Source organism: Rhamphochromis longiceps, linkage group LG4 (genome assembly GCF_057381845.1).
Source record: "Rhamphochromis longiceps isolate RC_006_pf linkage group LG4, R_longiceps_female_GT1.1, whole genome shotgun sequence".
Taxonomy (NCBI): Eukaryota; Metazoa; Chordata; class Actinopteri; order Cichliformes; family Cichlidae; genus Rhamphochromis; species Rhamphochromis longiceps.
In genome coordinates this window covers 16,116,689-16,142,748 of record NC_140560.1, presented here as the reverse complement: position 1 = coordinate 16,142,748, position 26,060 = coordinate 16,116,689, and the positions used below count along the sequence as shown (strand labels likewise).

Genomic DNA, 26,060 nt, shown 5'->3' with positions numbered 1-26,060 from the left:
CGTGTTGTGCCACGTGTCTGGGACGTGTGACGTGTTGTCCCCCTCCCTCTATTTAAATACCTGTGAAAGAAAAAGCGGTTGCGCAGAGACTGTGGGGTGGAAAAAATTAGAGCGATGGAATGCGGTCCTACAAAGTTTGCGCTTTGTAATGACACACCTGCAGCGGACAATCCCTGGCAGTGACAAATCATGAAATGCACGTACTTGTGCATACTCCGTTTATTTCCTTTTGGCTGCTAACTTTCTTTGACGAAATTGGAAAATGGCTCCTCAAAACTAGATTTACCAGAGAGGACTGTTCGGTTACTAAAACAAAAAAGCTATTCCACAAAAAAAAGAAGAAAAAAAAGTAGTCCAGCACTTTAATATAACCATTCTTATAGTCACGCATGTCCACGATGTTGTAAATCGTTCATGTGAAAACTTGGAAATTCTAATTATCACTTTACAGTCACTTGCTCAGGGGCGCGCCTTTTCCCCCTCGAGGGTTTTCACGAGGGATGAAGGGTCTGTCTCTATCCCTGCCAAGTCAAGCCCACTTGGTCACACCCTTCCCGGCCAACCCCCAACCCCTACACCCCACCTCCTGCTCTGCCCGCCATGTTCTGTAGGAGGAGGAGATACGTGTAGTCCTGGCTTTAGCTGGCTTAGCACTAGCAGCATATAGCTAGGCGGAGGCGCAACAAGCTCCTTGAACGCCCAAATAAGTACTCCTGTCTCGGTTTCCCCCTTCTCTTTTTGGAATTAGCTACGTTTTTTATTGGTTTGACTTCCACTTGGAGTGACACGAGTACCTAAAGTATCCCTCTCAAAAATTCTGGTAAGTTACCTTCGGTTTTCAACACAGTCGCGTTGTTTTGTTTTTCTGGGGTGTCCTGTAATCCAGTTTGCTATGGTGATGTCTCCACTGAGCTCCCGTCTTGGATGCTAGCTTGAAGGATCGCTAACTAGCTTTACATGCTAGTTGATTGTCCTAACATAGAAAGTACTTTATGAAGCTAACGCGAACGATTGTGCGTTACAGTATAGAAGTGGTCATAAAACCGGTAAATAGTAAATTGTGTTACATCTAGATGGTGAGTGATCAACAGTTGTGTTGTTAGTAGGGTGCTGGAGGGGATGGTGTGTGAACTGGCTGTTCTAACACAAGCTCTGCTAGCTTTGATTCAACTTTTCTGAAAGCCAAGATTTGAAATCGTCTTGTAAATTGACGCTAGGCGGTGGTTGGTATCTCGGGTGCAAATATCTGTAAGTGGAAAAAGTGATTGCTGCAGTGTATTTTTAAGCTACAGCAAACTTTTCCGGGTTATGTACTTTTCCAGTGAGCTGAAATGTGTAGTCACCGCTAACTCAATCAATGCTAAGCACTAGAACTTGCCGCAAGTTTGCACTCAACTAGCTGTAGTTAGCGGCAAACCCCTTAGTAGCAAGTGTGGTTGCTATTCTATGTTAGAGTAAGCTCGCACTATTTTATACACATACTTATTTCACCTCTATCACCTGGATTTTTTGACTGAACGGATTATAAATAACATTAAGGTAGTTTACTAGCACCAAACGAATGTTAGCTAAAGCTACTTTAGCTTATGTGCTAACTATCAATCACGTCAGTTCAAGGAGGCGCCGTGATTTTAAAAAAAGAAAAAAAGAGCCACTTAAATTATTTTTATTTTCTCTACCGAAACACACATGCTGTTATAGAGACGAGGGCTAGACGAGAGCATACTACAGTGACTCAGCAGTCCAAAACTTAACGTACTTATTGATATTTTTAGGGAGACTCGTTACGACGTGGGCGCTGTCCGTTTACTCGCCTGGTTTCCGACAAGCAGCGACTAAAGTGTTTGGTTTTTAGATCATTAATACTGGCAAGGTTTTCTTTTCTATTTTCAACATAGTCAAAGATGTTTGAGTAAAACCTCTCTTTTCATAGTCGCACTGAACCCGTATTGATGTGGCCTGAGAAGAGGGGCAGCGCTTCCTTTATTGTCAGGGTGGTCAGTCAGTTACGGGGGTGACAGATGCATCATCACGGTCCTCCTCCCGTCCCTGTCTTGGCTGGCTTTGTTTCTCTCGGCTAGCAACATAGGACAAAAGGTGGGGTGATGCGTCGATCAGATGGTGGCCTCTCCTCCTGTCTCACTGTCTCAGAGTGCACGGTTGTAATAGCTCACTTAAACCCACTTTAGTACTGTTTGAACAAGTGTTAGTGCTTATTTGACGCGAGTTTGGCTTTTGGGAGCTTAATCCTTGTGTCTAGGAGAAGATGAAGATTAATTACTTATGAATGTTGCTCTTGGTTGTACCATATGTAAAGGGATGGTTAAGGAACTGGCTGGATGCCATTACACAGCCTATTATACACAATGTCATTCTGAACAGACAAACATAGTCTTGTCACATTCACACACAGGCGCCCGGTTGTGCAAGCCTACTATCTCGAGATCAGCTTTACTCATTCTGTGTGACAAGGTGGACCTGTTCTCAATGCGCTGATTCTGAGCCCTTAATGCTAATCACAGTTTACCTAGCTTTTGCCAAAACACACACAAGATAAGTTGGACTTGTTATGATCTAAGGTGACTCACTTAAGTCAAGTGTTCTACGTGTTTCTTTGGGATATATTCATTCAGATATTTTCTAGGACATGAAAAACCCATTCATCTTCGCCAGGCAATATGAACATGTTTGGCTGAAAAACATGAATCATTCTTTGATCTAATGATTGGGGTGATTTTGTAAAACAAGGGTTAATTTTTTACCCTCTTACAGTTAAATCCTATACATGTGGTTTGAGAAGATGCCTTAGTGGGTTCTCTCTTGATGCACAATGACATTCAGATTCTGTGAAATCTGGTGATGTGAAGCCCCTGGGTGATGTGAATGAAGCTGAAAAGTTAAGTTTGCATCAAGCGGGATTGCCCTGTAGGTTGTGGATTCTTCTTCAGGTGAAAGTGAGAATCAGAAATGAAGGACGGGTGTATTGATGCTGTTTGAGGGCTACAGGGCCTCTTTGCTTCTATGTCACCTTTATGTAGAGAAATGGGGGGTAGAACACGTGGAGAAAAGTGAGTGAAAATGTAGGACTTAATGGTAAGTTAGGAAATTATATTTCTGTAACTTGATTCCAACTGTCAGCTATACACATCTATATCCTATTGCCGGTCAGGAGTTAACATTTATGGGTTTCCTCATGCAAGCAACATGAGGCAGAACTTCTCATTGCGTTTGATGTGAACTAACCGTAATGAAGGGGACATCATTATTGTTCCCTTATTTGGTTATTTCCTTGTCCGGGGTAGATTTCTCTCTAGCGATAATAGCAGTGCACAGAAGCTTGTTGAAAGCTATAGCTGAACTCTAACCTCAGGAACAGATTGGGCTTGGGTCTATAATGTTGTATCTCCTCCATGATTTTGTTCTGTTCTCCTCTGCTTCATCCTGCACCGGGAGTAATTTGTGTGCACACAGTGTAGGATGATTTTAAAAATTGCCCAATTGCTCTCTTTGCCGTACCCATGACTGACTTCCTGCCTGCCTCGTCCACCACCCATTGTTTAACTTCCATCGTCTCGCTACATTAGTGGACCAAAGAACTGCTCCTGAAATGTGCTGTGGTGCATCTAGTGGAATTGCCTTAAGTTGCTGTGACATGTGGCATGAGTGGCTGTGATATGGGTACCCCAGTGGGAATTGAAGGGTGGTGTTTGGCCATTACTCATCGTCTGCCTAAATGGGGGAGGAAGGAGCTTAAGAGACGCACCCACTCTGGGTTGCAATCTTTCCGTTGAGAGCGGGCACACTGGTGCACCGGGGAGAAGATGGACCCATTCATAAAGCAAGGCATGCTAGGATGTTTCTGCTACTAGTGTCACCTGGTTTTGGGAGACCTGCACCACAAACTGGAGTGTAAAAGAACTCCTGTCTTATGGAGTTTCCCTGACTGCCTGTTCTAAATGAATGAATTGATGTAACTCTTTGGTCCTTTGCGTGTGCTGTGTGCACTAACAAGTGACAAACTAATATATACAGGACTCGTTAGTTGTGGGTAAATCTCAAACTTTCAGTTTATTCACAGAAAAGTCAGAAAGGTGTGGTCTTTTTTTTTTTTCTTCTTTGGTCTCAAAGAGAAAGAAAGTTGTAGTTCTGTTCAGCCTAATGTGTCTTACTTCATGCTGATGGTGTTGATACTGAAACGACATATTGCACATTCCTGCACTGCCGGCACAGCAACAACTTCTGAGCACTTCCTGCCAAGCCAAGATTAAAGCTTTTGTAATGATGGACCTCTGGTGCACAGACATTAATGTCTCAGTCACACGTTTCTTTCCCCGTCTGTATCTTTAGATATTCGTAGTTTGGCGATACAGATTGTTAAATACATGACAAATAATTTCATTTTATTTAAGATGAACACTCATTGCGTGCAGGTGATTTGTTTACAGTTGGTCAAAGCCGGAAGGTTTTATAAGTAAGCGGCATTACAGTATTATTATTAAATACTGTTGATGGAATTCATAGAAAGTTGTAGGTATCTGTGACATGATTTGCAATTCATAAAGGGAATATCTCATAATGCGCTACTACATCACTGCTGCTAGTTCATGCTGTTGAGACCAATCGTTATTCCTGTCAGGCGATACACATATTTATTTATTTATTTTTGGGGGGAAATTTATCACAACTGTTCTGTGTATATTAGTCCATCAGTTCACTGGTATCTTATTTGGATTTGTAAAAAAGTGTTTTCCACAGTAAGGCCTCATTTGTTTTTTGTTTTTTCTGCTTTTGACCTTTGCATGTAACAGTAAATGGCACTTTGTCCCATTTGACTATGATGGTAGTGCGGTTAGTGTTTTTCTCAGCCTGTATTTAATGGGTTATTTCTGTTCCTCTTCCTCCTTCAAAATTAGTCCAACTCTATGGCCATAATAAATGCATATTTGGTCTGTTGTTTGGCTGCAGGGCACAAGCACTCTTTCGCCTTTGCCTTCTGTCGCATTCTAAGGAATGATCGCTGGGTATTTTTTACTTATTTACTTCATTTATTACTTTGTCTTCCAAAAGCGAAAATCGCCAAGGATTAGACAATTGTTGCATGAAAAACCAGGCGATATTAAAACACCACATATTTAAATATATTATAAATGGCTTTGTGTTGAAATAGAGAACAGGGTGGACTAACAGCTCATCTTTAATGTGTGTGAGTCAGATACAGACAGGCCAGAAAGAAAAGAAGGAAGAGACTGAATGGGTGGCGACAGATGTGTTCGAGTTCATCTGGTGCCGTTAAAAAGCACACCCTGGACTCAATTATTTCACGCTTAAACTGCTACCCCGCATTGTGTGCTGGCGGTTTGACGGGATGATGACATGCTTACTGATTTTTGACATACTTATAACCTGCACTGTCAGCATGAACACATATTTCTTTAGACACGCACACAAACACAAGTCTTGTGTGCAGTCTTCTTTTGGGATTGGCGTGAACTAAGCACAGAAGGACTGAGTGAAGGCAGGCTGGGGATATCTACTGGCTCTTGTGTGTCAGGGGTGGGGTGGGGGGTTTGTTCCGGGATGTGAATGGGGGTTGCAGGAGGGTGGGATGGACAAGACAGACTCTCCTCTCTTCCTCCTGTCTGCTACGGGTGAATAGGTGATTATAGCAGCAGATGTGTCATTAGGTCTGAGCAGTATTCATGCGGATGCAGGGTGAGGAGGAGGGTGACGAGGGAACGTTCAGAGAGAGAGAGAGTGTGTGTGTGTGTGTGTGTGTGTGTGTGTCATGCTCTACAGGAATCACGTTTCATTGGCGTTAAGTGAATTTATGGGATGTGCCAAGTTGTTTTCTTATCCTTGTTTCTTCACCCCCGTCCCCTCCAGCTGTCTTTCCATGACATTGCTAGACAGGAAGCTCCCTGAAACAAATGCATGCACAAGTTGTCTGTATTTAACTTCTACATACATTGAAAAAAACGCGTTCTTGTGCTTAATAAAGTCCACACAGACTTGTACTTATGTGTATGAAAGAACTTTGTTGGGCTTGTCTGTGCACGCCTGGCATTGAGCTCTGATCAATGAAAAGGATAAGTCATCATAGGTTTGCCTGGAAGGCATCGAGGCAGGCAAAACAATGGGCACCGACATCCCAAACTGCAGTTTATTACTGATAACAGTAATAACTGCATTTGCAGTCCAAGCACAACTCTGTTAATGGGGGCTTGCTGTTCTTTTCCAGCACCAGCAGCAGATTTAAACGTGTTATGTAAGCCTTAGGTGTTGCATACTTAAGCGAGTTTTCACGGTCAAGAGTTTTTCACATGGCACTTGGGTGTGTACGTTACGCCGCTGTGAGTCTCCGCCCACTATCCATACTTGTCTCTGTGTCTGGCAGGAAGTGATTAGTGGCTGCTTTGCTGATCTTTTAGAAACAAGTACTGAGGCGTCATCAGTCACTTCTGTGGTATTCATCTGACTGGAAATGGATTATCTCCCCTGCCACCCACCAGAGGGTGGAAACTCATTCTTACTGTTAATGCTGTGAAGATAAAGGCGTCTCATTCTCAGACTTGTTAGAGAATTGTGGTTGAATATATTGGGGAATTAAAAAAGCAAAGCTCTTATTTTATATATACAGTGCTTATTAGACCACCTGTTGTTTAAAAAAATGTTTTAAAAAATGTCACAAACGAAATGTTACTGAAATTAAGTTTTTATACCCAGAATTTAAGCCGACACCCTGGACTTTTCTGAGAACTCAGAAATTACTGCTTTTTCTGCTCAGCTGTAATTTGGCATCCTAATCAAAAAATAATAATATGCTTCAATATTTTTTTTCTGCTTTTGAAAAACAGTAAAATCAAAAACAATAATTTTATATTTTAGCATTAAAAATAAAAATTTTATTAAAGAGCTTGTGCACACTGATGGATTAACCATTTCAGTGATTGCCAATACTGTTAATTTAAATCTTTGCAAAGATTGTGGTCAAGTTACTGCTGGTGAATTACATTGATAACTTCTATGATCTTAGAGCAATATTATACATACACGTTGCTCTCTGTGTTATATTTACACCATATCAGGTTTTTTTTTTAAATCCCTGAACAATATTTTAAGGACTTATTTGTACTCCATAACCTGGTGCTCAAGATTAAAATGTTAGATTATTGCAGACCTCTTTATATGGCATGTTGTTTCATTGTAATTGTCTTCACATTGTCCTCCAAGTTCACACAAAGAATATGCACCTGAAGCAGTCTTGGAAGTGCTGGGGAATGGTGTGACCACACAGATTTGTTTAGTTTAACAAAAATCTTCACCATCCGTCCTAGTAATTTGCCATCGTGTCAAAGTTACTGTAAACTTAAGTGAAATTATAAAAGTGGAAACAATTCTTGTTCACAGCACCGTGACTTTGTATGATATAGAGGGGGCATGCATGGAAATTGCTTATCTAAGTGTGAAAGTATGAAACATGTTTGTCTAGTTTCAAAAAGCGCTTACAGCTGCTCTTGTGATTACACATCGATGTGAGCTTACTGTTTAGCTGTGGAACTTCATGAAAGACATTCAGATTAGCGTGTGACTTCAGCTGTTCAGAAATCTGAAATATAGCAACGCGTAGGTTTTTCTTGGGCTATTGAGGTTTTGAGTTGTTATTGCTGGCATGTGACATTACTTTAGGGGTGTGAAACTTATTAAAGAAGATGCATATTAAGCTGATGTTATGTTTAAGATACTCTGAGTGATTGCAAGTATTGTAGAGTGTGCTTGTTTTTTTTTTTGGTTTTTTTTGGGTTTCTGGCCCTTGCCTATATTTGTTTTTCATATTGTTCTGTAAACTAACCTGTTATTTGTCGTCTTGGTCTAGGTGATGGCATGGTCATGTGTTCAGCCGGCACTGTGGGTGTGGAAATGGTTTTAACAGACGCTGTGTTGGAGGACTCGGGAACACTGCACTGGCCTGGAGGAGCCTCATAAACAACCGCGTACATCCACAAACCGCTTTGTTACAGGAAAACATTAACAAAACACCGCCGTGACAAAGGACACAGAAACGCGGGCAAACAACACAAGCTTCACCTGAAGGGCACGTTTGTAACTTCTGGGTGTGTGTAACCCAAATATTGTTGGTGTCCCAGCTGCTCTCCTTGTGTGAGAGTGTACGTTTGATTTCTTGTCTGTCCCATCTTAACCGCCACCATGCCAAGCACCATCCGCCGGCAGATGAAGAACATGGTTAACAACTACTCCGAAGCGGAGAAGAAAGTCAGAGAGGCCACGTCCAACGACCCCTGGGGGCCGTCGTCTTCACTCATGTCGGACATCGCCGACCTCACTTACAACGTGGTGGCCTTCAGCGAGATCATGAACATGATCTGGAAACGACTCAACGACCACGGCAAGAACTGGCGCCACGTCTACAAGGCGCTCACCTTGCTTGACTACCTGATCAAGACGGGCTCAGAGAGAGTAGCGCTGCAGTGCAAAGAAAACATCTTCGCCATCCAGACTCTGAAGGACTTCCAGTACATCGACAGAGATGGCAAGGACCAGGGCATCAACGTCAGGGAGAAGAGCAAGCAGCTAGTGGTCCTACTCAAAGACGAAGACCGCCTCAAAGGAGAGAGGTGAGACCTTTTTCTTTTTTTATTATTATTATTTTCTTGCAGCAGAGTGCATTGCCGTCCTTTCTGCACTTCTGCTCTTCTGCTTGCAGCACAGGCATCAAATCTTAGAGAGGTCAAACCAACCACGACCTTTAATACAGAGGAAGCAACAAAGTTCAAAAGGCTGTCTTAGTCTACGTGACTAGATCAAAACATCTGTATTACGCGAGAGATTCTTATGTGTAGTTTAAGAGATCCATGCCTTCTTACTAAAACAGTTAATCCTTGGAAATAACTCTGTAACACTTCTTATCTTTATCACTTGTAATGTGTGCAAAGAATGTTGCTGGCTACAGATTTAATACATTTCCTGTCTTAACAGTCTGGCATGACTTTGTTCTTTCAGTGATTTTTATTTTATTTATTTTTCCCCCCTTCCTCCACTTCAACTCGGTGGCGTATTTAGAAATATGTGATCACTCCAAGACTTGCAGTTTTGACACCTGCCTTTTTAACACACACACACACACACACACACACACACACAGTCTCGAACTGTACACAGAACAGAGAAAATGTTTTGGTTGCAACTGTAGTGTTTCCAGTATTATCTTAATTGGTCTGTGGGGATTTGTTTGACAGCATGTTTAATCTAAAATAATCATTTTGGCACTTTAGGATTGAAACCACTTGAAACCCTGATTCTCGGGGTAATTCTGCTATTAGATGTTCTCGCTTTGTTTGGTTTCATGGCTCCATCGTCGTGTCACCCTAGTATCTCATTCTTATTCGTTCTGTTAGACCTAAAACTAGAGTTTCTTAGCTTAAGTCAAGATGATTGATCACAGATATTAATCATATATTATCCCTTTTGTCCTGCTAGGTCTCAGGCTTTGAAGACCAAAGAGCGTATGGCCCAGGTGTCCACAGGGAGCAGTCATATGGGATTTGGCCGAGGCTCATCTCAACCCAACCTCTCCACTTCCTACAGTGAAGAGTATGGCAGATCAGAGGGATCACCTGCTTCCTACCATGGTTGTGAGTACTGGATTATAATTACCAGTCGGCTTAACACATAGAAAGGTGTCACGCCATATGTTTAAGCAAAAAAAAAAAAAAAAATCATGCAGTGCACTCGATTATGGTTACTGTATCACAGTTGGTGTAACTTTGACCTACATCCTGAAATCTGCCCCTCCCCCTGTCCTATCTCTGGCTAGCGCTCCTGCATTCCTTAATTCTCTCTTTCCCACACACACACACACACACACACACACACACACACACACACACACACACACACACACACACACACACACACACACACAGAAGAGGAAGAAGAAGAAGACCCCCCAATCATCTTTTATCCACATGGCAAAGGAATCTGCTTCCCTTTATAGTGATGCACTCGTTTCTCTAGAGACGCATGACAGTGACAATGTAGCAGAGTGCACGGAAACCACTAAGGGTCAGTTTTATAATATTTCAGACCTCTTGTCAAAGCATGAAATAATATCCCTTTCATTCCATGATGTAGAGTAAATACAGTACAGGGTTGTTCATACTCAGTGACATCTTTAGGTGATTTTGCTGGAGTTTCTAAACGGAACTCTTTTCCTTTCACACTCTAACCTCCCACCCAGTTCTTTGTACACAGCAGGATGACTTTGTGTCTGTGTGTGTGCGTGTACGCCTATGGATGTGGGTTTGTTGCCATGCATTTGGTTTCAGGCTGCCCAGACTTGTCTAGCATCCTTATGGAGTGTACACCAAGCTCTCATTTATGGCCCACATTCCTGTGTGTACATTGTGTTTGAGTGCGAGGCTCAGAGGCGGAAGCTACAGCAGCTGAGTCATCAGTGCAGAAACTGATGGAGGATCTGGCCAATAGGCGTTAGGCTGTGGGAGTTGCTAGGGGAGATTTTTGGGATTCCAGACAAACTTTCTGAGTATTGTTATCCAGACAGGGTGTGAATAAATGGCCGTGTGAGACTGTAGGTGTAAAGCCGGCCCCCAGTTACCAAAATTAACCTCACCCTGGGCCTAAAAATCTCTACATTTTATCTTTTATCTTCTGTGGTTGATTCTTATACATTTGGATAATGGTGCCTTTTTATTTCAGCATTTTAACAAGTAAAATACATAAAAATAATCGGAAAATATCTAATCTAAAACATCTAGTAATTACTGTCCAGTAATTAAAACAAAAAAAAATATTTGGCAGGTTTTATAGAAATAGTTTTATAGTGTCACATACTCATGTGCCACATACAGAAGAGACAAGGTTTGAAACCTTGTCTCTTCTGCCACTTATCTAGGTCACAGAAGCAGTCTAATGGGTCAAATTATGGTTAAGTGAAGGTAGCGCGTAGGCAGCTGCATAGAGCATCTGTTGTCAGATGGGGTTGATATCAGAAATAAGTGGCACAACTGGTTTGTGGGCTACTCTGTGTTGTTGCTGGTCCATCAGCCAGCTACAGAGAAGAGTGTAGTTCTAGCATACGAGTTCAACAGTGTGTTTAAAAACATGCTGGATGCCAGTACACATTGCAACCAGTATGCATTTGACTAACACACAGCATCATCCACATGTGCAGTGTGCAATGTGGATGCATACAAAAACACCTCCAAATGTTAAGTACATTTAACAACAAAAAAAAACCCCTGATGTACAAAGACAAGAGACTGTGTCTGCAAGAATGGTGGCTGCTCATGGTTCTCACACATAGAAAAAAACTCTCGTGTGCAATTAGCACCACATAAATCCACGCAAGATGACACAAGTGGTCATCAGCCCATTTCAGCACAAAAACCCAGCCTCCTTCTCTTCATAGCTGGAATTGCATGGTGCTCATGCAGCCTTAATGTAGTTGGATGCCTTAGCTTTTGTGGAATTGGAATATCATTAAAGACAGCATGAACCAAAGTGGAGATGCCAAGATAAGAAATTATTTAACTAGCGTCTTATCAGCTCTTTAAAGATTGAAAACTAAGGATGTTGAAATGTTTTCTGAAACCAGGCAGAGATTTGTCTGTAACATATGCCAGAAGACTCGATTATCCATATATGGTTCATTCCCACAGTGGTGGGTAAGGAACTGGTGTGTTTTAGTTGGCTTTCAGTTTTTGTTTATTTGCCTTTCTGTTTTGTGGCAGCTCAGTATGTCTTCAGGCTCAGTGGTCTTTTTAAATCTAACAAGAAAAAAGTATTTTTCTTCTGCTAGATCACTGCATAGCATGTGTGTGTTTATGACATAATGGTAAATTTACTAGGGAGTCAGCACGTGTTCTTCAAGAGCCAAAGCTTTTTTTTTTTTCCCCCCCCCCTCTGATTTGTCAGACATAATTGTGTTTGTATGGTTCCACTGTGTCTGTTTTAGCTTTAGTACAGCTGTTCAAGGCAGGCATAGATGAGGTTGAAGCCATAGCTCACTGTTCCAGCTAAACAAACACCTTTTACCTCAGGTACTTTCTCAGGAAATGCATAGTCTGGAGTCGGAGCAGCAGAGACACGGGTTTGATGAGGAGCAAGGAAAGGAAGAACATCAGAAATATGGAGCTAGCGCTGCCACAAACGATTATTTTGATAGTCGACTAGCCACCGATTGTTTTTGCGATTAGTCGACTAATCAGATCATGCATCCATTGGACGTAAAACATACAGCTTATTCCACTAGCATGCATCTGCTTTTATATAACTATCAGCTTACAGCTTGAAGTGTTTAAGGTATGTGCTAACTAAAAATAAAGACAAGCTCACAGTTTATTAAACTTTTAATGAAATTGAGATTGTCTCGGTGGAGTTTAATAAACTCAGCCGTCTGCTCCTTGCTATCTAAAATATAACAGGACACTGGAGTAAACTCTCGACCATCTCACACTTCTGTTTAATCAGTTGTCTGCTTGACGTTTATTCGGCTGTGTGAAAACTATAACTTTAATCTCAGCCAAACCGATTTACTCAGGAACAAATAAAACGTTGAAAAAGCCAAATAATAACATTTTTAAGTTATCTAAGTGACTTATATATCATGTTAAACCTGAGTAGCGAAAGACCGCGGGGGGTTTGAAAACGATGTGCCGGGAGTTGAACCTTGACCTCCGGGCCAGCTCATCTCCGAAAATGTCGGAGCACTTTTGTAAATATGTGATGTCTTGATAAATCAACCAGATATTTGATGTTTACACAGCTACATTCTCGCCTGAAAATATCCGAAAACTTTATTTTGTGACCCAAAAAGAGTAATATTAAAACTAAGTAGCTGCCGCCATCGTTGGAAACTGGAATTGGCTGAGCCACGCTATGAATTCTGGGATAGGTTGGGTCACGAAGGACACACCCGACCCATCCTTCAAATCTGGGGAAATTAAGGACGCATTTGTCGGCTGCATTTGGAGAAGTCTTCGAGTTTGGACAGCCTTCGTCGCGTCGCTGTAATGTAATCGGCCTACAAATGCAGCCCCTGAATTTGGACACAGCTACGATACTGGAGACTGCTTCTTCTTCTTCTGTATTTAACAGCATCTGGCATCCTTGTAGATGTAGTGCTGCCATCTTCTGTTTCAGTCCGTTATTACACTCTTAAATCCTACTATTTATTCCTGCATCTTTCAGAATCTCACAAAGCTTCAAACGACGCGTCGACTATTGAATTAGTTGTCGGCGATTTCGATAGTTGCCGTAATCGTGACTAGTCGACGAATCGTGGCAGCCCTATCTGAAGCCAATACCTAGAAAACCTGCACAGGTGTGGTTGTTGCTGTCGTTGTTTACAACACTTTTTGTACTTGCATGGGATTTTGAATATGCACATTTCTCTGAGTCTGCAGACTTTAACTGAAGACTTTTGACTGTTTTTTGGCTAAACAAAAACTTGTTTTCGGTTTTTGACTAACCTAAAACGGTAAAGGTACAGTAAGCAGTGGAAAGAAATGTAGTTGTGCAGTTTATTGTTATGTGACAGTATCTGCTCTTGTGGTCATTTATTGCATAGTTTTAGAGTTTCACTCAAATAAAACACATGCTTGACTTTTGGTACTCTCTTGAATGAAACGATTTGACTTTTGCGACCATTCATCGGATTATTTCTTGAAGCATCCAGAGTTGACAGTGGTGAAGCTTTTTAGACACTTTTGTTAATGATGATCTTCTATGTAATAGATAAATGAGGCTTTTGTTTCTGCAGAGCACGGGCTACATATGAGCTGTTTTTGTGTTACTGGCTATCAGGTTTCTTTAACCATTTCAAAGAAGACTGGGCCTCTTCATTTTAAGGGAAATGTCTTTTTTGTACCATTTCTACCATCTTCTTATGATGGAAACATTTGATCGGGCAAATTGTCTGTGTACGTTTACAGATAACTTGCTGATGTGATATGTATTTTCAAAAATGTCTTTTCAGGGTAGGAGGATGTTAGTCAAAGTGAAGTTTCAAAGTTAGTCGCATCAAAGAGTGAAACTAACATTTAGTCTTTCCGCACGTCATATTTGTGTTACTTGGGTTTTTTGGCCTTGGGATTCTACAGCTGCTCAGGGTTCGACGTATATTTAAAAAGAAATGAAGCATGATTATGATCATGAAAAAATAAGTGTGCATATTTGTAGCCAAATTGGCAGTAGAAAAAAAAATAATGGCTGGCGTGTTTGTGTGAAGGAGAGAGGCGAACGAACGAAAAACAAAAGTACCCCAAAGGGAAAATTTGATCAGTCCTTCTTTTTTTTAGTAAACAAAACAAGTAACAGGTTAAAAGAAAAGTGTGTGTGTGTGTGTGTGTGTGTGTGAGTGAGAAGAACTATCATCACATAGAAAAGCACACGTTAAGTAGAAAATCCAGGTCATTATACATATATTCTTTGCACACCCACAACATTCACGGAGAAATAAAGTCAAAAGAATGACATGGCAAGAAAAGACAAATATGATGATGGCCTCTGTTTCCCATGGAAATGAGTTTGTTTCCACACTGAGACACAGTCACACTTTCAGTTCAGTTGAAGCCGCCATAGTGAGTGTCTCTCTACGCTCTTTCTTATTATGTTCAAGCCAGCTGGCGTGTATGTTTGTTTGTTTGCCACGTGCGATGTCTGCGTGTTTTGTGCTGCCACATGGCCCGACTTAATCCAATAAGCTGAACGGACCTATCGTCTCCCACGGGCTTGCAGTGAAGACCTATGATCTCTCTCTCACACACACACACACACACACACACACACACACACACACACACTGTGCTTTCTGTGCAGGCTAATAAAATGCTAAATGTGTCTTGCATTACTACTGGATATTGTGTGATTGCATCTGTTGTGACAGAAGTTGTCTTAAAGTACCTGTTAGGGAGTTTTTATTGTTTTATTCGATTATGCTTCAAATGTTATGTTACACATATTTCACCAGACACAGTTTTCTGTAGAAACAGGAAGCTGACCCTGTGACACTGACATTTACCGCAAGAGACTAGTACAGAAATACATATCCGCAGAAGTTGACTTGCATTATATTATTCTTAGAAATTGACTTGCAACACACATACTTTGTGACACACACACACACAGCTTACACACAGACAGCATCAGGACCTGCATAACAGGAAATGTGATTATATTTGCATATTGACGATGTAACCTATAAAAATAAACGAATGCTGCAGTACGGGGTGACTCTCTGAGTTTCACCCGTGCCGCACGTTATCAATCTCAAGTGTCTCAGTGTTGTTTACTCACCTGACTGTTTGTTAACTGTAAATCTCTGACAGTACCAGTTAGTGCATAATGAACTGTGACGTCTTGCCCTGTGGCAGTAACATTAACATACATTCTGAATTTGCTGCTTAGCTACGTCTCCTAACGCCGGTTCAGAACTGGAACAGGCCAGACCTCAGACCAGCGGAGAGGAAGAACTGCAACTGCAACTTGCCTTGGCCATGAGCAGAGAGGCTGCAGAGCAGGTATGCACACTTTGTCGCACATGCGTATGCTAACATGCCAGACATGGCTGTTTCAAGTCGAGGTGGGCAGATTGATTTGAATATCGAATATATGTCAGAATACTTTAATAATCCCAAAGGAAACTGGATAGCAGCATTGGTGTCAGTATCAGTTTCTATCATTAAAGTTTGTTTGTTTGTGTTTTTGTTTTTTTTAATGAAAAGGAGGGGAAAAAATACCTTAAACTTCCACTATCAAAAATGTCTGAAACCTTATGTGTTAACGGTCATGTCAACTATAGGACATTGAGTTGACTTGTGTTGTTTAAAAGTGCTTCATGGCATTCTCACACCAATAGTTTGTTTTCTCCGTATCAGCTTTTGCCCCATGGTTTGTGCATCACTGCCAACAACATGAGAATGTTCAATTCACCTTTTGGCCTGATGTGTCCGGCCAATAAGCGGAAGGAAGAAAAATAAAAAATAAAGGTGGTGTGTTCTGGACTTCTGGAGAATATGGAGAAACTACGTTAATTTAACGTAAAGTTTCTAGCCCATAAAGACATTTGCAGACCTCTAGTACCGTGCCACATCCTAAAGAACAAAGCATATGTGGCAGTGGCAAGTTGTTTAGCTCAGAATTGCGATATACTTCTGGTAGTTGGTTCAGATTGGGGGCCAAAGGGGAAAATGAACCAGAGTTTGATTAAAGCTGACTAAACGCAGCAGGTGTGAAAACAACCTTAGAGAAAGGCACACTTATATTCCAGGTCTTCAAAAAGCCCATATTCAAAAACAGCTGAAAGGAGTGTTTTGTTGTGTTAACTAATTATTTATATAGGAAAAAAATCACAGTGATTTAGTGGTCATTAAAATGTCTTCAGAGTCATGAGCTTTGTATGTAAGCTACCCTTCTAAGTCCACAATTGGCATTATTGGCCCTGTATTTACTTTGCATTAGCTTGATGTCAATATTTTCAGTATTGCACAGCGCTAGTTTTCAGTAAACCTACAATAAATGAGCCTATTTTGCAGTAAAAATAAGATTAGTAGTACAAAAACACATCTTTAATTGAACATCACTTTGAAAAATGTCATGTTGAGAAGAATGAGATAAGTTACACATGGGTTGGTCTTTCTGTGTGTGTGCAGGAGGAGCGCATACGCCGAGGAGATGACCTGAGACTACAAATGGCCTTAGAGGAGAGTAAGAAAGAAGGCCCAGGCTCTGCAAAAGTTGCCAAGAAGAAAAAAGAGGTAAAAAGCACATAAGCGTAGTGGTTGCGGTGACTCAGTTATTCCATTATCGCAAACACGCTCCTGAAATAGTCTTGTCTCTCCCCATCTCCTTTTTCTGCCTCACCCTGTCTGCTCCCTTCAGTAGCCGTAATGAAGCCGCTAACTGGCAGCAGACTGCCGAGTTTATTTGTCATTATTCTGCCTGAATAAGTGCCCGGCTGCAGTTTGAGGCCACGGAGAGATAAAGAGTTGAAGATGTACGGTTGCACGACAATGACTCATGTTGTTCTCAATGCGTAATGACATAACTACCCTCTATGTTTGAACAGTATTCATGTGCAGGATAATGGCCAACGGATTGTCTTTCCTACTTTTTTCCATTTCATATATTCCGTGTATATCTTCAATCACCCCCTTTGTATATTTCCTCTTTTGTCTCCATGCTTAATTTTCCTTTTATCTGGTCTCCTGTCGTTTTGTTATTTTCTAACCCATGGGTCTCTCTTTGTAGCCACAGTCCACTTTGATGGATCTAATGGATGTCCCCGAGCCTGGTGCCAGTGCTGACCCCTGGGGCACGGGAGCTGGGGCCGGAGCTGCTGCTGCATCAGCTGACCCATGGCAGCCTTATGGTATATACATACACACACTCTTGCTTTCTTGAAAGTTGTTACATCATGTGAGATCTACATACTAGGGCTGGGCCATATTATACTGTTCAAGGTAATACCGGTACAAAGCTAGGCAACGATAAGAAAATGACATCACGGTAGAATATGGGTAAAACGCGCATGCGCAGTGCCGAAAAAGCACGGAGAATGCACGGTAACGGAGAATGTGAATGGGGAAAGTAGATTGAGTGAAAAGGATGAGCCAGAATTGTTTTGTAAAAATGGTGCAGCTTAACTGGTTTGGTGTTTGTCCGTCAGATACACAACAAAGCACTTTTTTTTGTAGAACATGCAAGTGGGGCCGCTGTATTTGTCGACTAAGGTGCTTGTAAATCTGGAAGTAATCTGGGTCCTAAACTCCGTCCTTTAAAGTCCCGAAGTCAAACAAACGTCACTGAGAGTTTAAAACTGTCTAAATTCTTTCACCTTTAATGAAATGATCATCATTGCTGCTTTACCAGGTGTAACTATGAAGTTTAACATCCAGGCATCCATGAAAACAGAATTCGGAGTTAGAAGTTAGCAGGAAGTTAGCGGAAGTTAGCTCGCTAGTTTCGCTAGTTACCTAAGCATGATATTGCATGTTCTGACTGAGAGATTTCTGAAAAAATTCAAACGTACAGCTCTGCTATCACTTCCAACATAAATGAAGACAGAAAACTAAACAGCAGTGACGTTTGTAGGGTTACTGAAGTTGGGCTAGCTGGTATATAATGATGTGCTACGTGATCGCTAGCGACACAGCTATGTTAGCACAACATAAACAGTGAAGCTCGAGGATGAACGCTAACACTTTTCCACTCGATAAAAGTTAACGTGAAGGTTCCTCATGGTTAGAGACAAATGCAATCGCATGGCAGGATGCTGTAAACAGACCAAACTTCAGTCAGGAGAACAATTGAGACAATCCATCCACAATACGAGGTTAGTCAATAATATACTGCAACAACAAGGGAATAGAGCAGCTGTGATAGAATACAGCATTAATGAATCAAAGGTACAGAAGTGGAAGAAGCAAGAAGAATGAGTTGAATAAAGTTTGATTTATCTGACTGCTTTGTTTCGCTTAATGTGCCTTATAATCCCGTGCACCTTATGGTCCGAGAAATACGTATTTGACTTTTTTATTTGGCACACTGTGGTTTCATGTTGCAAAGCACCTCTTTTTAACTTCAGTGGATATTATACATGGTTATGCTCAGGATATGTCAGCCCATTTCTACTGGAAATACCTTTTGGTTAAACTTTCAGCAAGGAATTTGCATTTGCACTGTTAAATGTTTATATAGCTTTAATGCACATAAAAACAGCTGCTTGTTTAAGTAAAATGAATGGATCAGGTTTTTTTTGCGCTAGTAAAGTTGTGGAGTTGTATTTTGTCTCGCAGAAATTATATCGTTATCGCAAATTTTCCAAATATATATCATGATATATATTTTTGACCATATCGCCCTGCTCTACTACATACTATCACTGAAAAGTTTGCATGTGTGTGAAAGAGATTTCTGCTCTCCACCTGCCGCTTGCAGGACTGTGACTCTTTGTTACACAGGAATGCTGCTCCACTGGCTCAGCAGCATTACTGCACTGAGGGTTGGGGAGGGTGAGAGTTAGCGGAAGACATTGTGAAGGAAGGGATCATGATGCTGGGAGAAAAGCAGGCTCGGGGAGTCAGATATGTAATAGTCCTCTGTCATGATGAGGTTGGCGTGTGAGAGGGAGTGTCTATGTGGATAGATTGAACTGAAATGAACTATGCAGTAATTACTCAGTTTATTTCAGTATTTGTTAGTCTCGGGTTTACAGAAAATTTGTTTAAATGTTTGATTAAGGAAGGGCATGATAGTTTCTGTTGCAGCATAATCACAGACGAAATCACATATGTGAGATTTTTAGATAATTATAACACAGATTCTTTGGAGTCCTAAATGAAATCACATGATCCCTCGCACTGTTTGCTCTCTGTACTCTGTGAAATGTACCTAATGATAAAATTTGAGGACTGTTGAAAGAGCGGCAGCCCAGAAATGAGGGAGCTTACTGCGTTTTTATCCCTTATCTGTCGTGTGTTTGGTTGACCGTTCATTCTGGATTCTGTGATGTAATTCGGTAACATAAATAATTTTTCAAGGATAAGGTGCTTGTTGGTTTTCCTTCCTCAACTCGAGGCTGGACTGATGTATTAAGTGAGGCCCAGGGGGGCTCAGCGCATTAAATTAACCCTGCTTTTCACCAATTCACTCCCCTCTCTTTACCTGTATATACCTTTAATCCCTCACCCACAGAACATTGAATGTCTCCCCTTCCCTCCAGGATCTGCCCCTAAGCCAGCAACCTCAGTGGACCCATGGGGCACTTCTACTGTCCCACCCATCAAGAGCAGCGATCCCTGGGCGCCCAACTCCATTCCTGCTTCTGACCCATGGGGTTCTGCAGCAGCCCGCCCCAAACCCTCCAACACAGGTAACCTTCTCTCTCTCTCCCCCCCCCCCCCCCCCCAGCCCTAAACATAGCCAGCTCTGCTGCCAACTAAGTACCAAGGTGACCTGTCATGTTGCTTCTTACATTGTGATTAATAAATTAAAGTTGCAAGTACACAATGTTTTAAAAAGAATCATCCGATTTCAAAGAGCTTTTTAAAAATCTTGCGGTGACTTTTAGAATACATGGCTGAATTTAAGTTTCACATAGAGAGCTTACAATGTTTACAACTGTGCAGTGCGTTTACCTCCTGACACACAGCATGTGTCCGTGTGATTGGTTTGCTGTTTGTCCGTCAGATACACAAGTCGGTGCATCCACTGCTGTCGTTATGTTACCCACTGGCAATCATGTGAAACTCACGAATCCCTGTATGTGTTTCGATTGTTACCGAATTAAAGCACTCTGAAATTGGATGATTCTTGTTTATACTTTTTTGTACTGTATAATTTTCCAAGGTTTTAATGAAAATTCAGTCGACTTGAAGACTCAAACTCACAACAGAGCAACACAGCACAAAGTATTCATTGTCATTCATACTCATATTGTATTCCATTTGTCTTTTTATGTATTTGCTCTGTGTTTATGTGAACTTTTGTCTACTTTGTGTATTGTCTTGTATTCTTGCATTTGTGTATGCATTTTCTCCTTTCAGGTAGCTTTGACCTGTTGAGCACATCCAATGGTACATCCAAAGAAGACTTCTCAGAGTTTGATAGCCTGCGCTCTTCCTCCTCTGTCCCCACTGGTACTCACCCTGTCTTTGTCTCTCTAATGACATGGAGTCTGTGTTGTTGTTGTTGTTGTTTTTTGTTTTTGTCAGTGTCTGTCTGTGCAGATGCGTTGCTTCTGCATGGCAGAGACACACACATGTCTTGTGTTTATATGTCAGTATCACCAGACTGGAGCAAAGGCAGCATTATAACCACTAAAATTAGGTTTTTAAGCTGATTTGGCAGTAATTGTATCAAATTGTGGCCGGGAAACAGCTCTTTGCTCCAGTCTGGTTCCATTTCACTGTGGTGTAATCTGGGGCAGCTTTTGAAGGTACATTGTTAAATAAATTATCAGACTCAGTTTAGGGAAACCCTCTCAGATATGACCTGATTCTTGTTAAATCTCGATTTGGGAATTTACATCTAAATTTAAACTAATCCTATTCACAGCTCCATTCAGGTCTGTGTCTGATAAGGTTCCAGTGAACAGTTTGGACGGTGTTATTCTCTAGTCTGAGTGTGGGAGGATGATGACTTTTGCTCTAGCTCAACACTAACGCAGCACTAATGCAGTCCAAGAGGTGGTGAGGAAAAGAATAAAGTGAAGCGACCTTCTACGGAGCGGATTTGAGCTCCAGCTGAAATCTACAAGATTTATGGGGCATTGTAGGCCTATCTCATCTTACCATGGCTGTTTCTAAGATCTGCTACACTTCATTTCTTATTTTGTGGCAGCAGTTTTCATCTTTGACATTTCCGTTTGTGTGTGTTTGTGTGTGTGCATGCGCGTGCTATTGCTAGTAAGCTGGGTTTATGAGTGCATCAGTGAATGTCTCCACTGCTATCTGACTGCTGCCACAACAAACAGCCAGGCTGTCTGCCTCTGATGTCTTCTCATAATAGCGTCTTCTGATCATTTTATGGCATCAACTCAGTTTCGTTTTACTCTCAGTCTGAATCTGGTTTGCTCATGTGCTGATAAACATGTCCGCTAGTAGGTCGGCGACTCTGAGAAATCCAAATGGACAGCAAGTTTAGAGAACAAAACAAAATAGAATACCACAGTAAATCAATTCTTTTTGTTCAAATACTACTCTTCGGTATCGTAGATGCCTTCAATTATTTGCCGTGCCCGACTGGAGTAGGCATTAAATCCATAATGCTTTGCCCAATTCTGAAAGCAGCTCGTTCAGCTGTAAAATACGACTACCTCTACTTTTGTTCTTCAGGTGATATGGGCATTGCATCTTCTGTCCCCTCCCAACTCAGCCTGGCCAGCAGTAGCAGCCTGGACATATTTGATCCCCTTCCCACCTCAGCATCTACTTCCATCATCACAAACCCAACTAGAAAGACTCCTGAGTCCTTCCTGGGTCCCAATGCTGCCCTGGTCAATTTAGACTCTCTGGTGACCAAACCGGCCCAGCCTGCGCCAGCTGTCAACCCATTCTTGGCTTCAACAGGTGGGAGAGCAAAGAGAATGTGAAATCTAATATTTTATATATTTATTATTATTATTTATTTATTTTCTAACAATCTTAGTGGGATGGGTGAAGAAAGTGTTAGCTTTGAAGTATTTTAGCGAGTATATAATGTCCAACTGACATAGCCCAACTAAACACAATGTACTGTTGTACTAATGTGTTTTCTTCCTTTGTTTGTTATCCCCTCACTTTATTTAGGTGGCTCTGCTCCAACCCCGGCCAACCCCTTCCAAGTGAGCCAGCCAGCTCCCCCCACCCTCAACCAGATGCGCGTCAGCCCGATGCCCTCTGGCTTTGGCAGCATGGCAGAGCCCATAGGCCTTTCCTCCATGCCTCCTCAGCCCGTCCCCATGGTCCCTCTGACAGGTATGGCCCCCATGGGCCACTCGATGCCTGGAGTGGGTGCTGTGGGAGGCATGGGGATGAGCGCAGGGATTCCATCCTCCATGTCCATGCCCCAGCCCCTGATGAGCATGCCCCCCCAGGCTGGGACTCAAAACACCGGAACCACCAACCCGTTCCTTTTGTGAGAGGATGACAGGGAGAGGGACATCATGGAGTAACCCTTCCTTTTACTCTTCAACTTTAGCCCCTCAAGAAGCTTCAAAACGAACAAGGAGACGTCTTATCTCAATTATCCATTTATAACCAACTCCAAGCCAGAGTCCCAGCAGGACCCTCTCCTACCTTACCACACTCCCTAACTCCTTTCTTCTCTCTTTCTTTCTCTCCTACAAGCTGCCTAGTCCTGTGTTCCATGCTGATCTAATGATAATGTTGATGACCACAAAGAGTTTGCATCAGTCCACAGACTTTTAAGAGTAGCGTCAGTGTTTACAGTTTTTCCACTGAGGCAGGACTTGGCCACAGTCTCTCCTCCCTGTCCTTTTCTCAATCATTTCTCCCTTACTTCTTCCCTTTAGGACCGCTCCTCTCCTCTTCTGTAGTGGAGTGACAGGAGAGTCTGACTGTTCTAATGCCAGGATCTTATCTCTTCACTAGAGCTAATCTTTTATAAGCCCTGCCAGCTGGTGTGTGTGTGTGTGTGAGAGAGTGCACATCTCAGTACTTTTACACTGTGTATTTTCCAGCGAGTCAACTTCCACTCACTGGAGTAAAGATGAGAGATGGTTAGATGGGTTTATACTCTGTGTGCGAGTGTGTGTGTGTGTTACAAAGCAGGAATTTTGCACAATTGTTTGCTTTTTTCTTCTTCTTTTGTTTCTTTCTTTTTTTCTTTTTTTTTCTGTGACTGTTGGGCTCACCGCTACACCTTAGCTTAGGGAGGACGTCCAGCCGCTTAAAACAGCCGAGTCGACACACACACACAAACACAAAAACACAGTGCCTCGGCTCATGGTCACAACTCTCATCTGGTCACTTCCTCTAATCTCTGAACTTTCTTCAGACCCTCCAGATGACCTTTGACCTCAGTGGTTCACAGGAATAACAATGAAAGCTTCTCAGAGGAGATGTTTTGTTTGTTTGTTTTTAAATATCTGTGTTTTTGCTCACATGCAAGTGTACTGATACTAACTACTACATGTTGAGCCCCCCCAAAATGTTTGTAGTGAAAAAGACATGAACTGTGGTGGCATCAGTATTTTTTGTTTTTTTTGCTATATAAATAGGATGCAGTGAGGCATCATGGGACAGTTTTGTTCTTTTGTTTTTTTTTAATTTAAGTTTGTTTCAAGGCTCAAAGGGATACGTGTGGAAGGAGGGTTGTGTTTGTGTGTGTATGTCTGTGTGTATATGTGCGCGTTTGCAGGAGAAATGCATTTAGTTTCCAAGTGTACTTTCATGAACAAGTTTTCCCATTTCTCAGTCTGATAAGTGGAAACTGATTTGGAATTAGTTTCTGAAGTGGAACTCAAACAAGGGGCAACTTAGGCATCAACGACCTTAAGTGTGTGTGTGTGTGTGTGTGTGTGTGTGTGTGTGTGCGCGTGCCCGCCCGCATGTTTGCAGCAGATATCAGTGATTGTTGCTTTAACAAAAAAAAAAATATTTTAAAGCATATGACAGACACTTGGCATTGTGGGAAGAGTTTACCTCTGACTGGATTTGCTGGCGTTAATCTATCTACAGGATTACATTACCTAGTGGGAACGCACGCACTCACTCACACACACATTTTCAAAGGGGGTTGTTCCAGGATCAGTCTATTGATAGCACAGGGAATCCCACAGCAAACAACAGCGAGTCATGTTACGTAAACGTGCGGTTGTTTTCTTGTGTTGGTTACTTTATTTTGTTTTTGTTTGTGTTAGGTGTAAATCCATAGCCAAGCTTATCAGAGTTTTGGAGCTGTGTACCTAGCTAAGCCATGTGTCATCTTTATTTTATTTTTTTTCCTGTTACTCTAGTTTGTGTCACCCTATGGGTAGGCTATGTAATTCTCTTCTCTTAGAAGCACAACTGTTACCAAAGTCATAGCGACTGTGATTTCGGAGGATGCCGTACTCTGATTACTTTGAACAGTAGAGTCACCGCTTACTGACATTTCCCCCCTTCTCTTTCTGTTTATTGACGCTCTTGAGATCAGAGACTCCATTGTTAAAATGTTTTATATTTCAGAGCTGTTTTACATTTTGTTCAGAGTTTTGTGTAAGAAAGTGTTACTGTTGGCTGAACATCAGCACATTTACTGTCAGCGAGCCGAGTGTCTTGTCTTTCGTCATTTTGGTTGTGAAAGGTGGGTTGATGACATTCAGCTATGGATGAATTGCACCTGGTGTACAGACCCTTTTTTGTGTAAGTCAGAATAGTTTCTTCAGATCTTTCTCAATAACTGCCAATGTGACTGTGGAAAGCTTGTTTTTCCTTCCTTGTTAATTTTTCTTTTGATATGGATTGGCGCCCCCTCGTGGTCTGCTCTGGTATGATAGCTACTCTGCAGGACCGTGGAGACATCCACTTAAAGCAGACCTTCATTTCTCTCAGGCAAAAACAAAAGGAGGGGCAGCTCCGACCATACGTGTGCGTATGCTTTTCACGAGGGTGGCGGTGGTGATTGCTTTTTACGTTTGGGGGTCCTGAATGAATGAATGGATGCAACCCCTGCAGACCAGCAAGCATTTTTACATTTTTTTAATCTCAACTAAATATATGCAAAAATAAAAGAAGGAAAAAGTGAACGAGATAAAAACAGACTTAACGCTTGATGTGTTTTGCAGGATAAAATTTGCTAACTAAGTCTTGTTCATGGAAACACTACTATGATATTCTAGCTCAAGATGTGTCACCTTCTCACCGGCCTTGTCTTTCACTGCGGGCCTGACCTTAAACTTCACTCTCAGCAATTGCAGGAAAGTTTATAGAAGCGTCGAAAAGAGAACAAAGGCTTCGAGCCGTCGCGCTCAAACAGTCTGAGAACGCTGCAGCCGGAAAACGTTTTTTCTTGAATCCCTGGCAGCGTTGTTCACAGTCGTGACTATGGTGCAGTGAAAATGTGGCCTGTGTGTAGCGAGCTCCTCTGTGTTACATTATGTATTCACTATGCTTTTATCAAGAGGACTAACTGACCTTACAGGCTGTCTTTGTATGCATAAACAGCCTCCTTTATTCTTTTCTTTTCGTGTCTATTTACCTTTCTCATAGTACTGGGAGCAGGCTGCTTTTTCTTTCCTTTTTTTAAATTTTTTTTTTTTTTTTTATTGGATACGTGCTCAACCTGTTGGCATTATAACTGTATAATATAATTTATCATTTGTACTATTGTAACATACTGTTCTTCTGTATACCTTATTATTCTGTGTAATGGGTTTTTGTAGGAAAAGTCATTGTGGTATTTTAACGACATCTAAACAAATGAACGCAGCAGGCTCCGCACCCCTGTCGGATGAGGACAACTGTAGCTGCAACTGGTTCAAAATAAACTGTGTATCACTTCAGCTCTGTCCGCTCTGTCTCTCCTTGCATGTTGTTTTT

The 26,060-nt window shown here is 41.7% G+C and overlaps 1 protein-coding gene across 2 annotated transcripts; it reads left to right on the top strand.

The window, feature by feature from the left end:
* The first annotated feature begins 596 nt into the window (after positions 1-596).
* epn2 (epsin 2) lies at positions 597-25,853 on the top strand. 2 transcript variants are annotated; one of them, XM_085403493.1, is made up of 10 exons: positions 597-820; positions 7,874-8,633; positions 9,496-9,650; positions 15,445-15,557; positions 16,689-16,793; positions 17,287-17,407; positions 19,760-19,909; positions 20,583-20,675; positions 21,873-22,106; positions 22,326-25,853. In XM_085403493.1, the coding sequence occupies exons 2-10, from the start codon at positions 8,206-8,208 to the stop codon at positions 22,655-22,657; spliced, it is 1,731 nt and encodes a 576-aa protein (XP_085259619.1). In that variant the 5' UTR covers positions 597-820; positions 7,874-8,205; the 3' UTR covers positions 22,658-25,853. The 2 variants fall into 2 exon arrangements, with proteins under 2 accessions (XP_085259619.1, XP_085259620.1); XM_085403494.1 differs by lacking the exon at positions 20,583-20,675 and having other exon boundaries at positions 598-820.
* Positions 25,854-26,060: the final 207 nt, after the last annotated feature.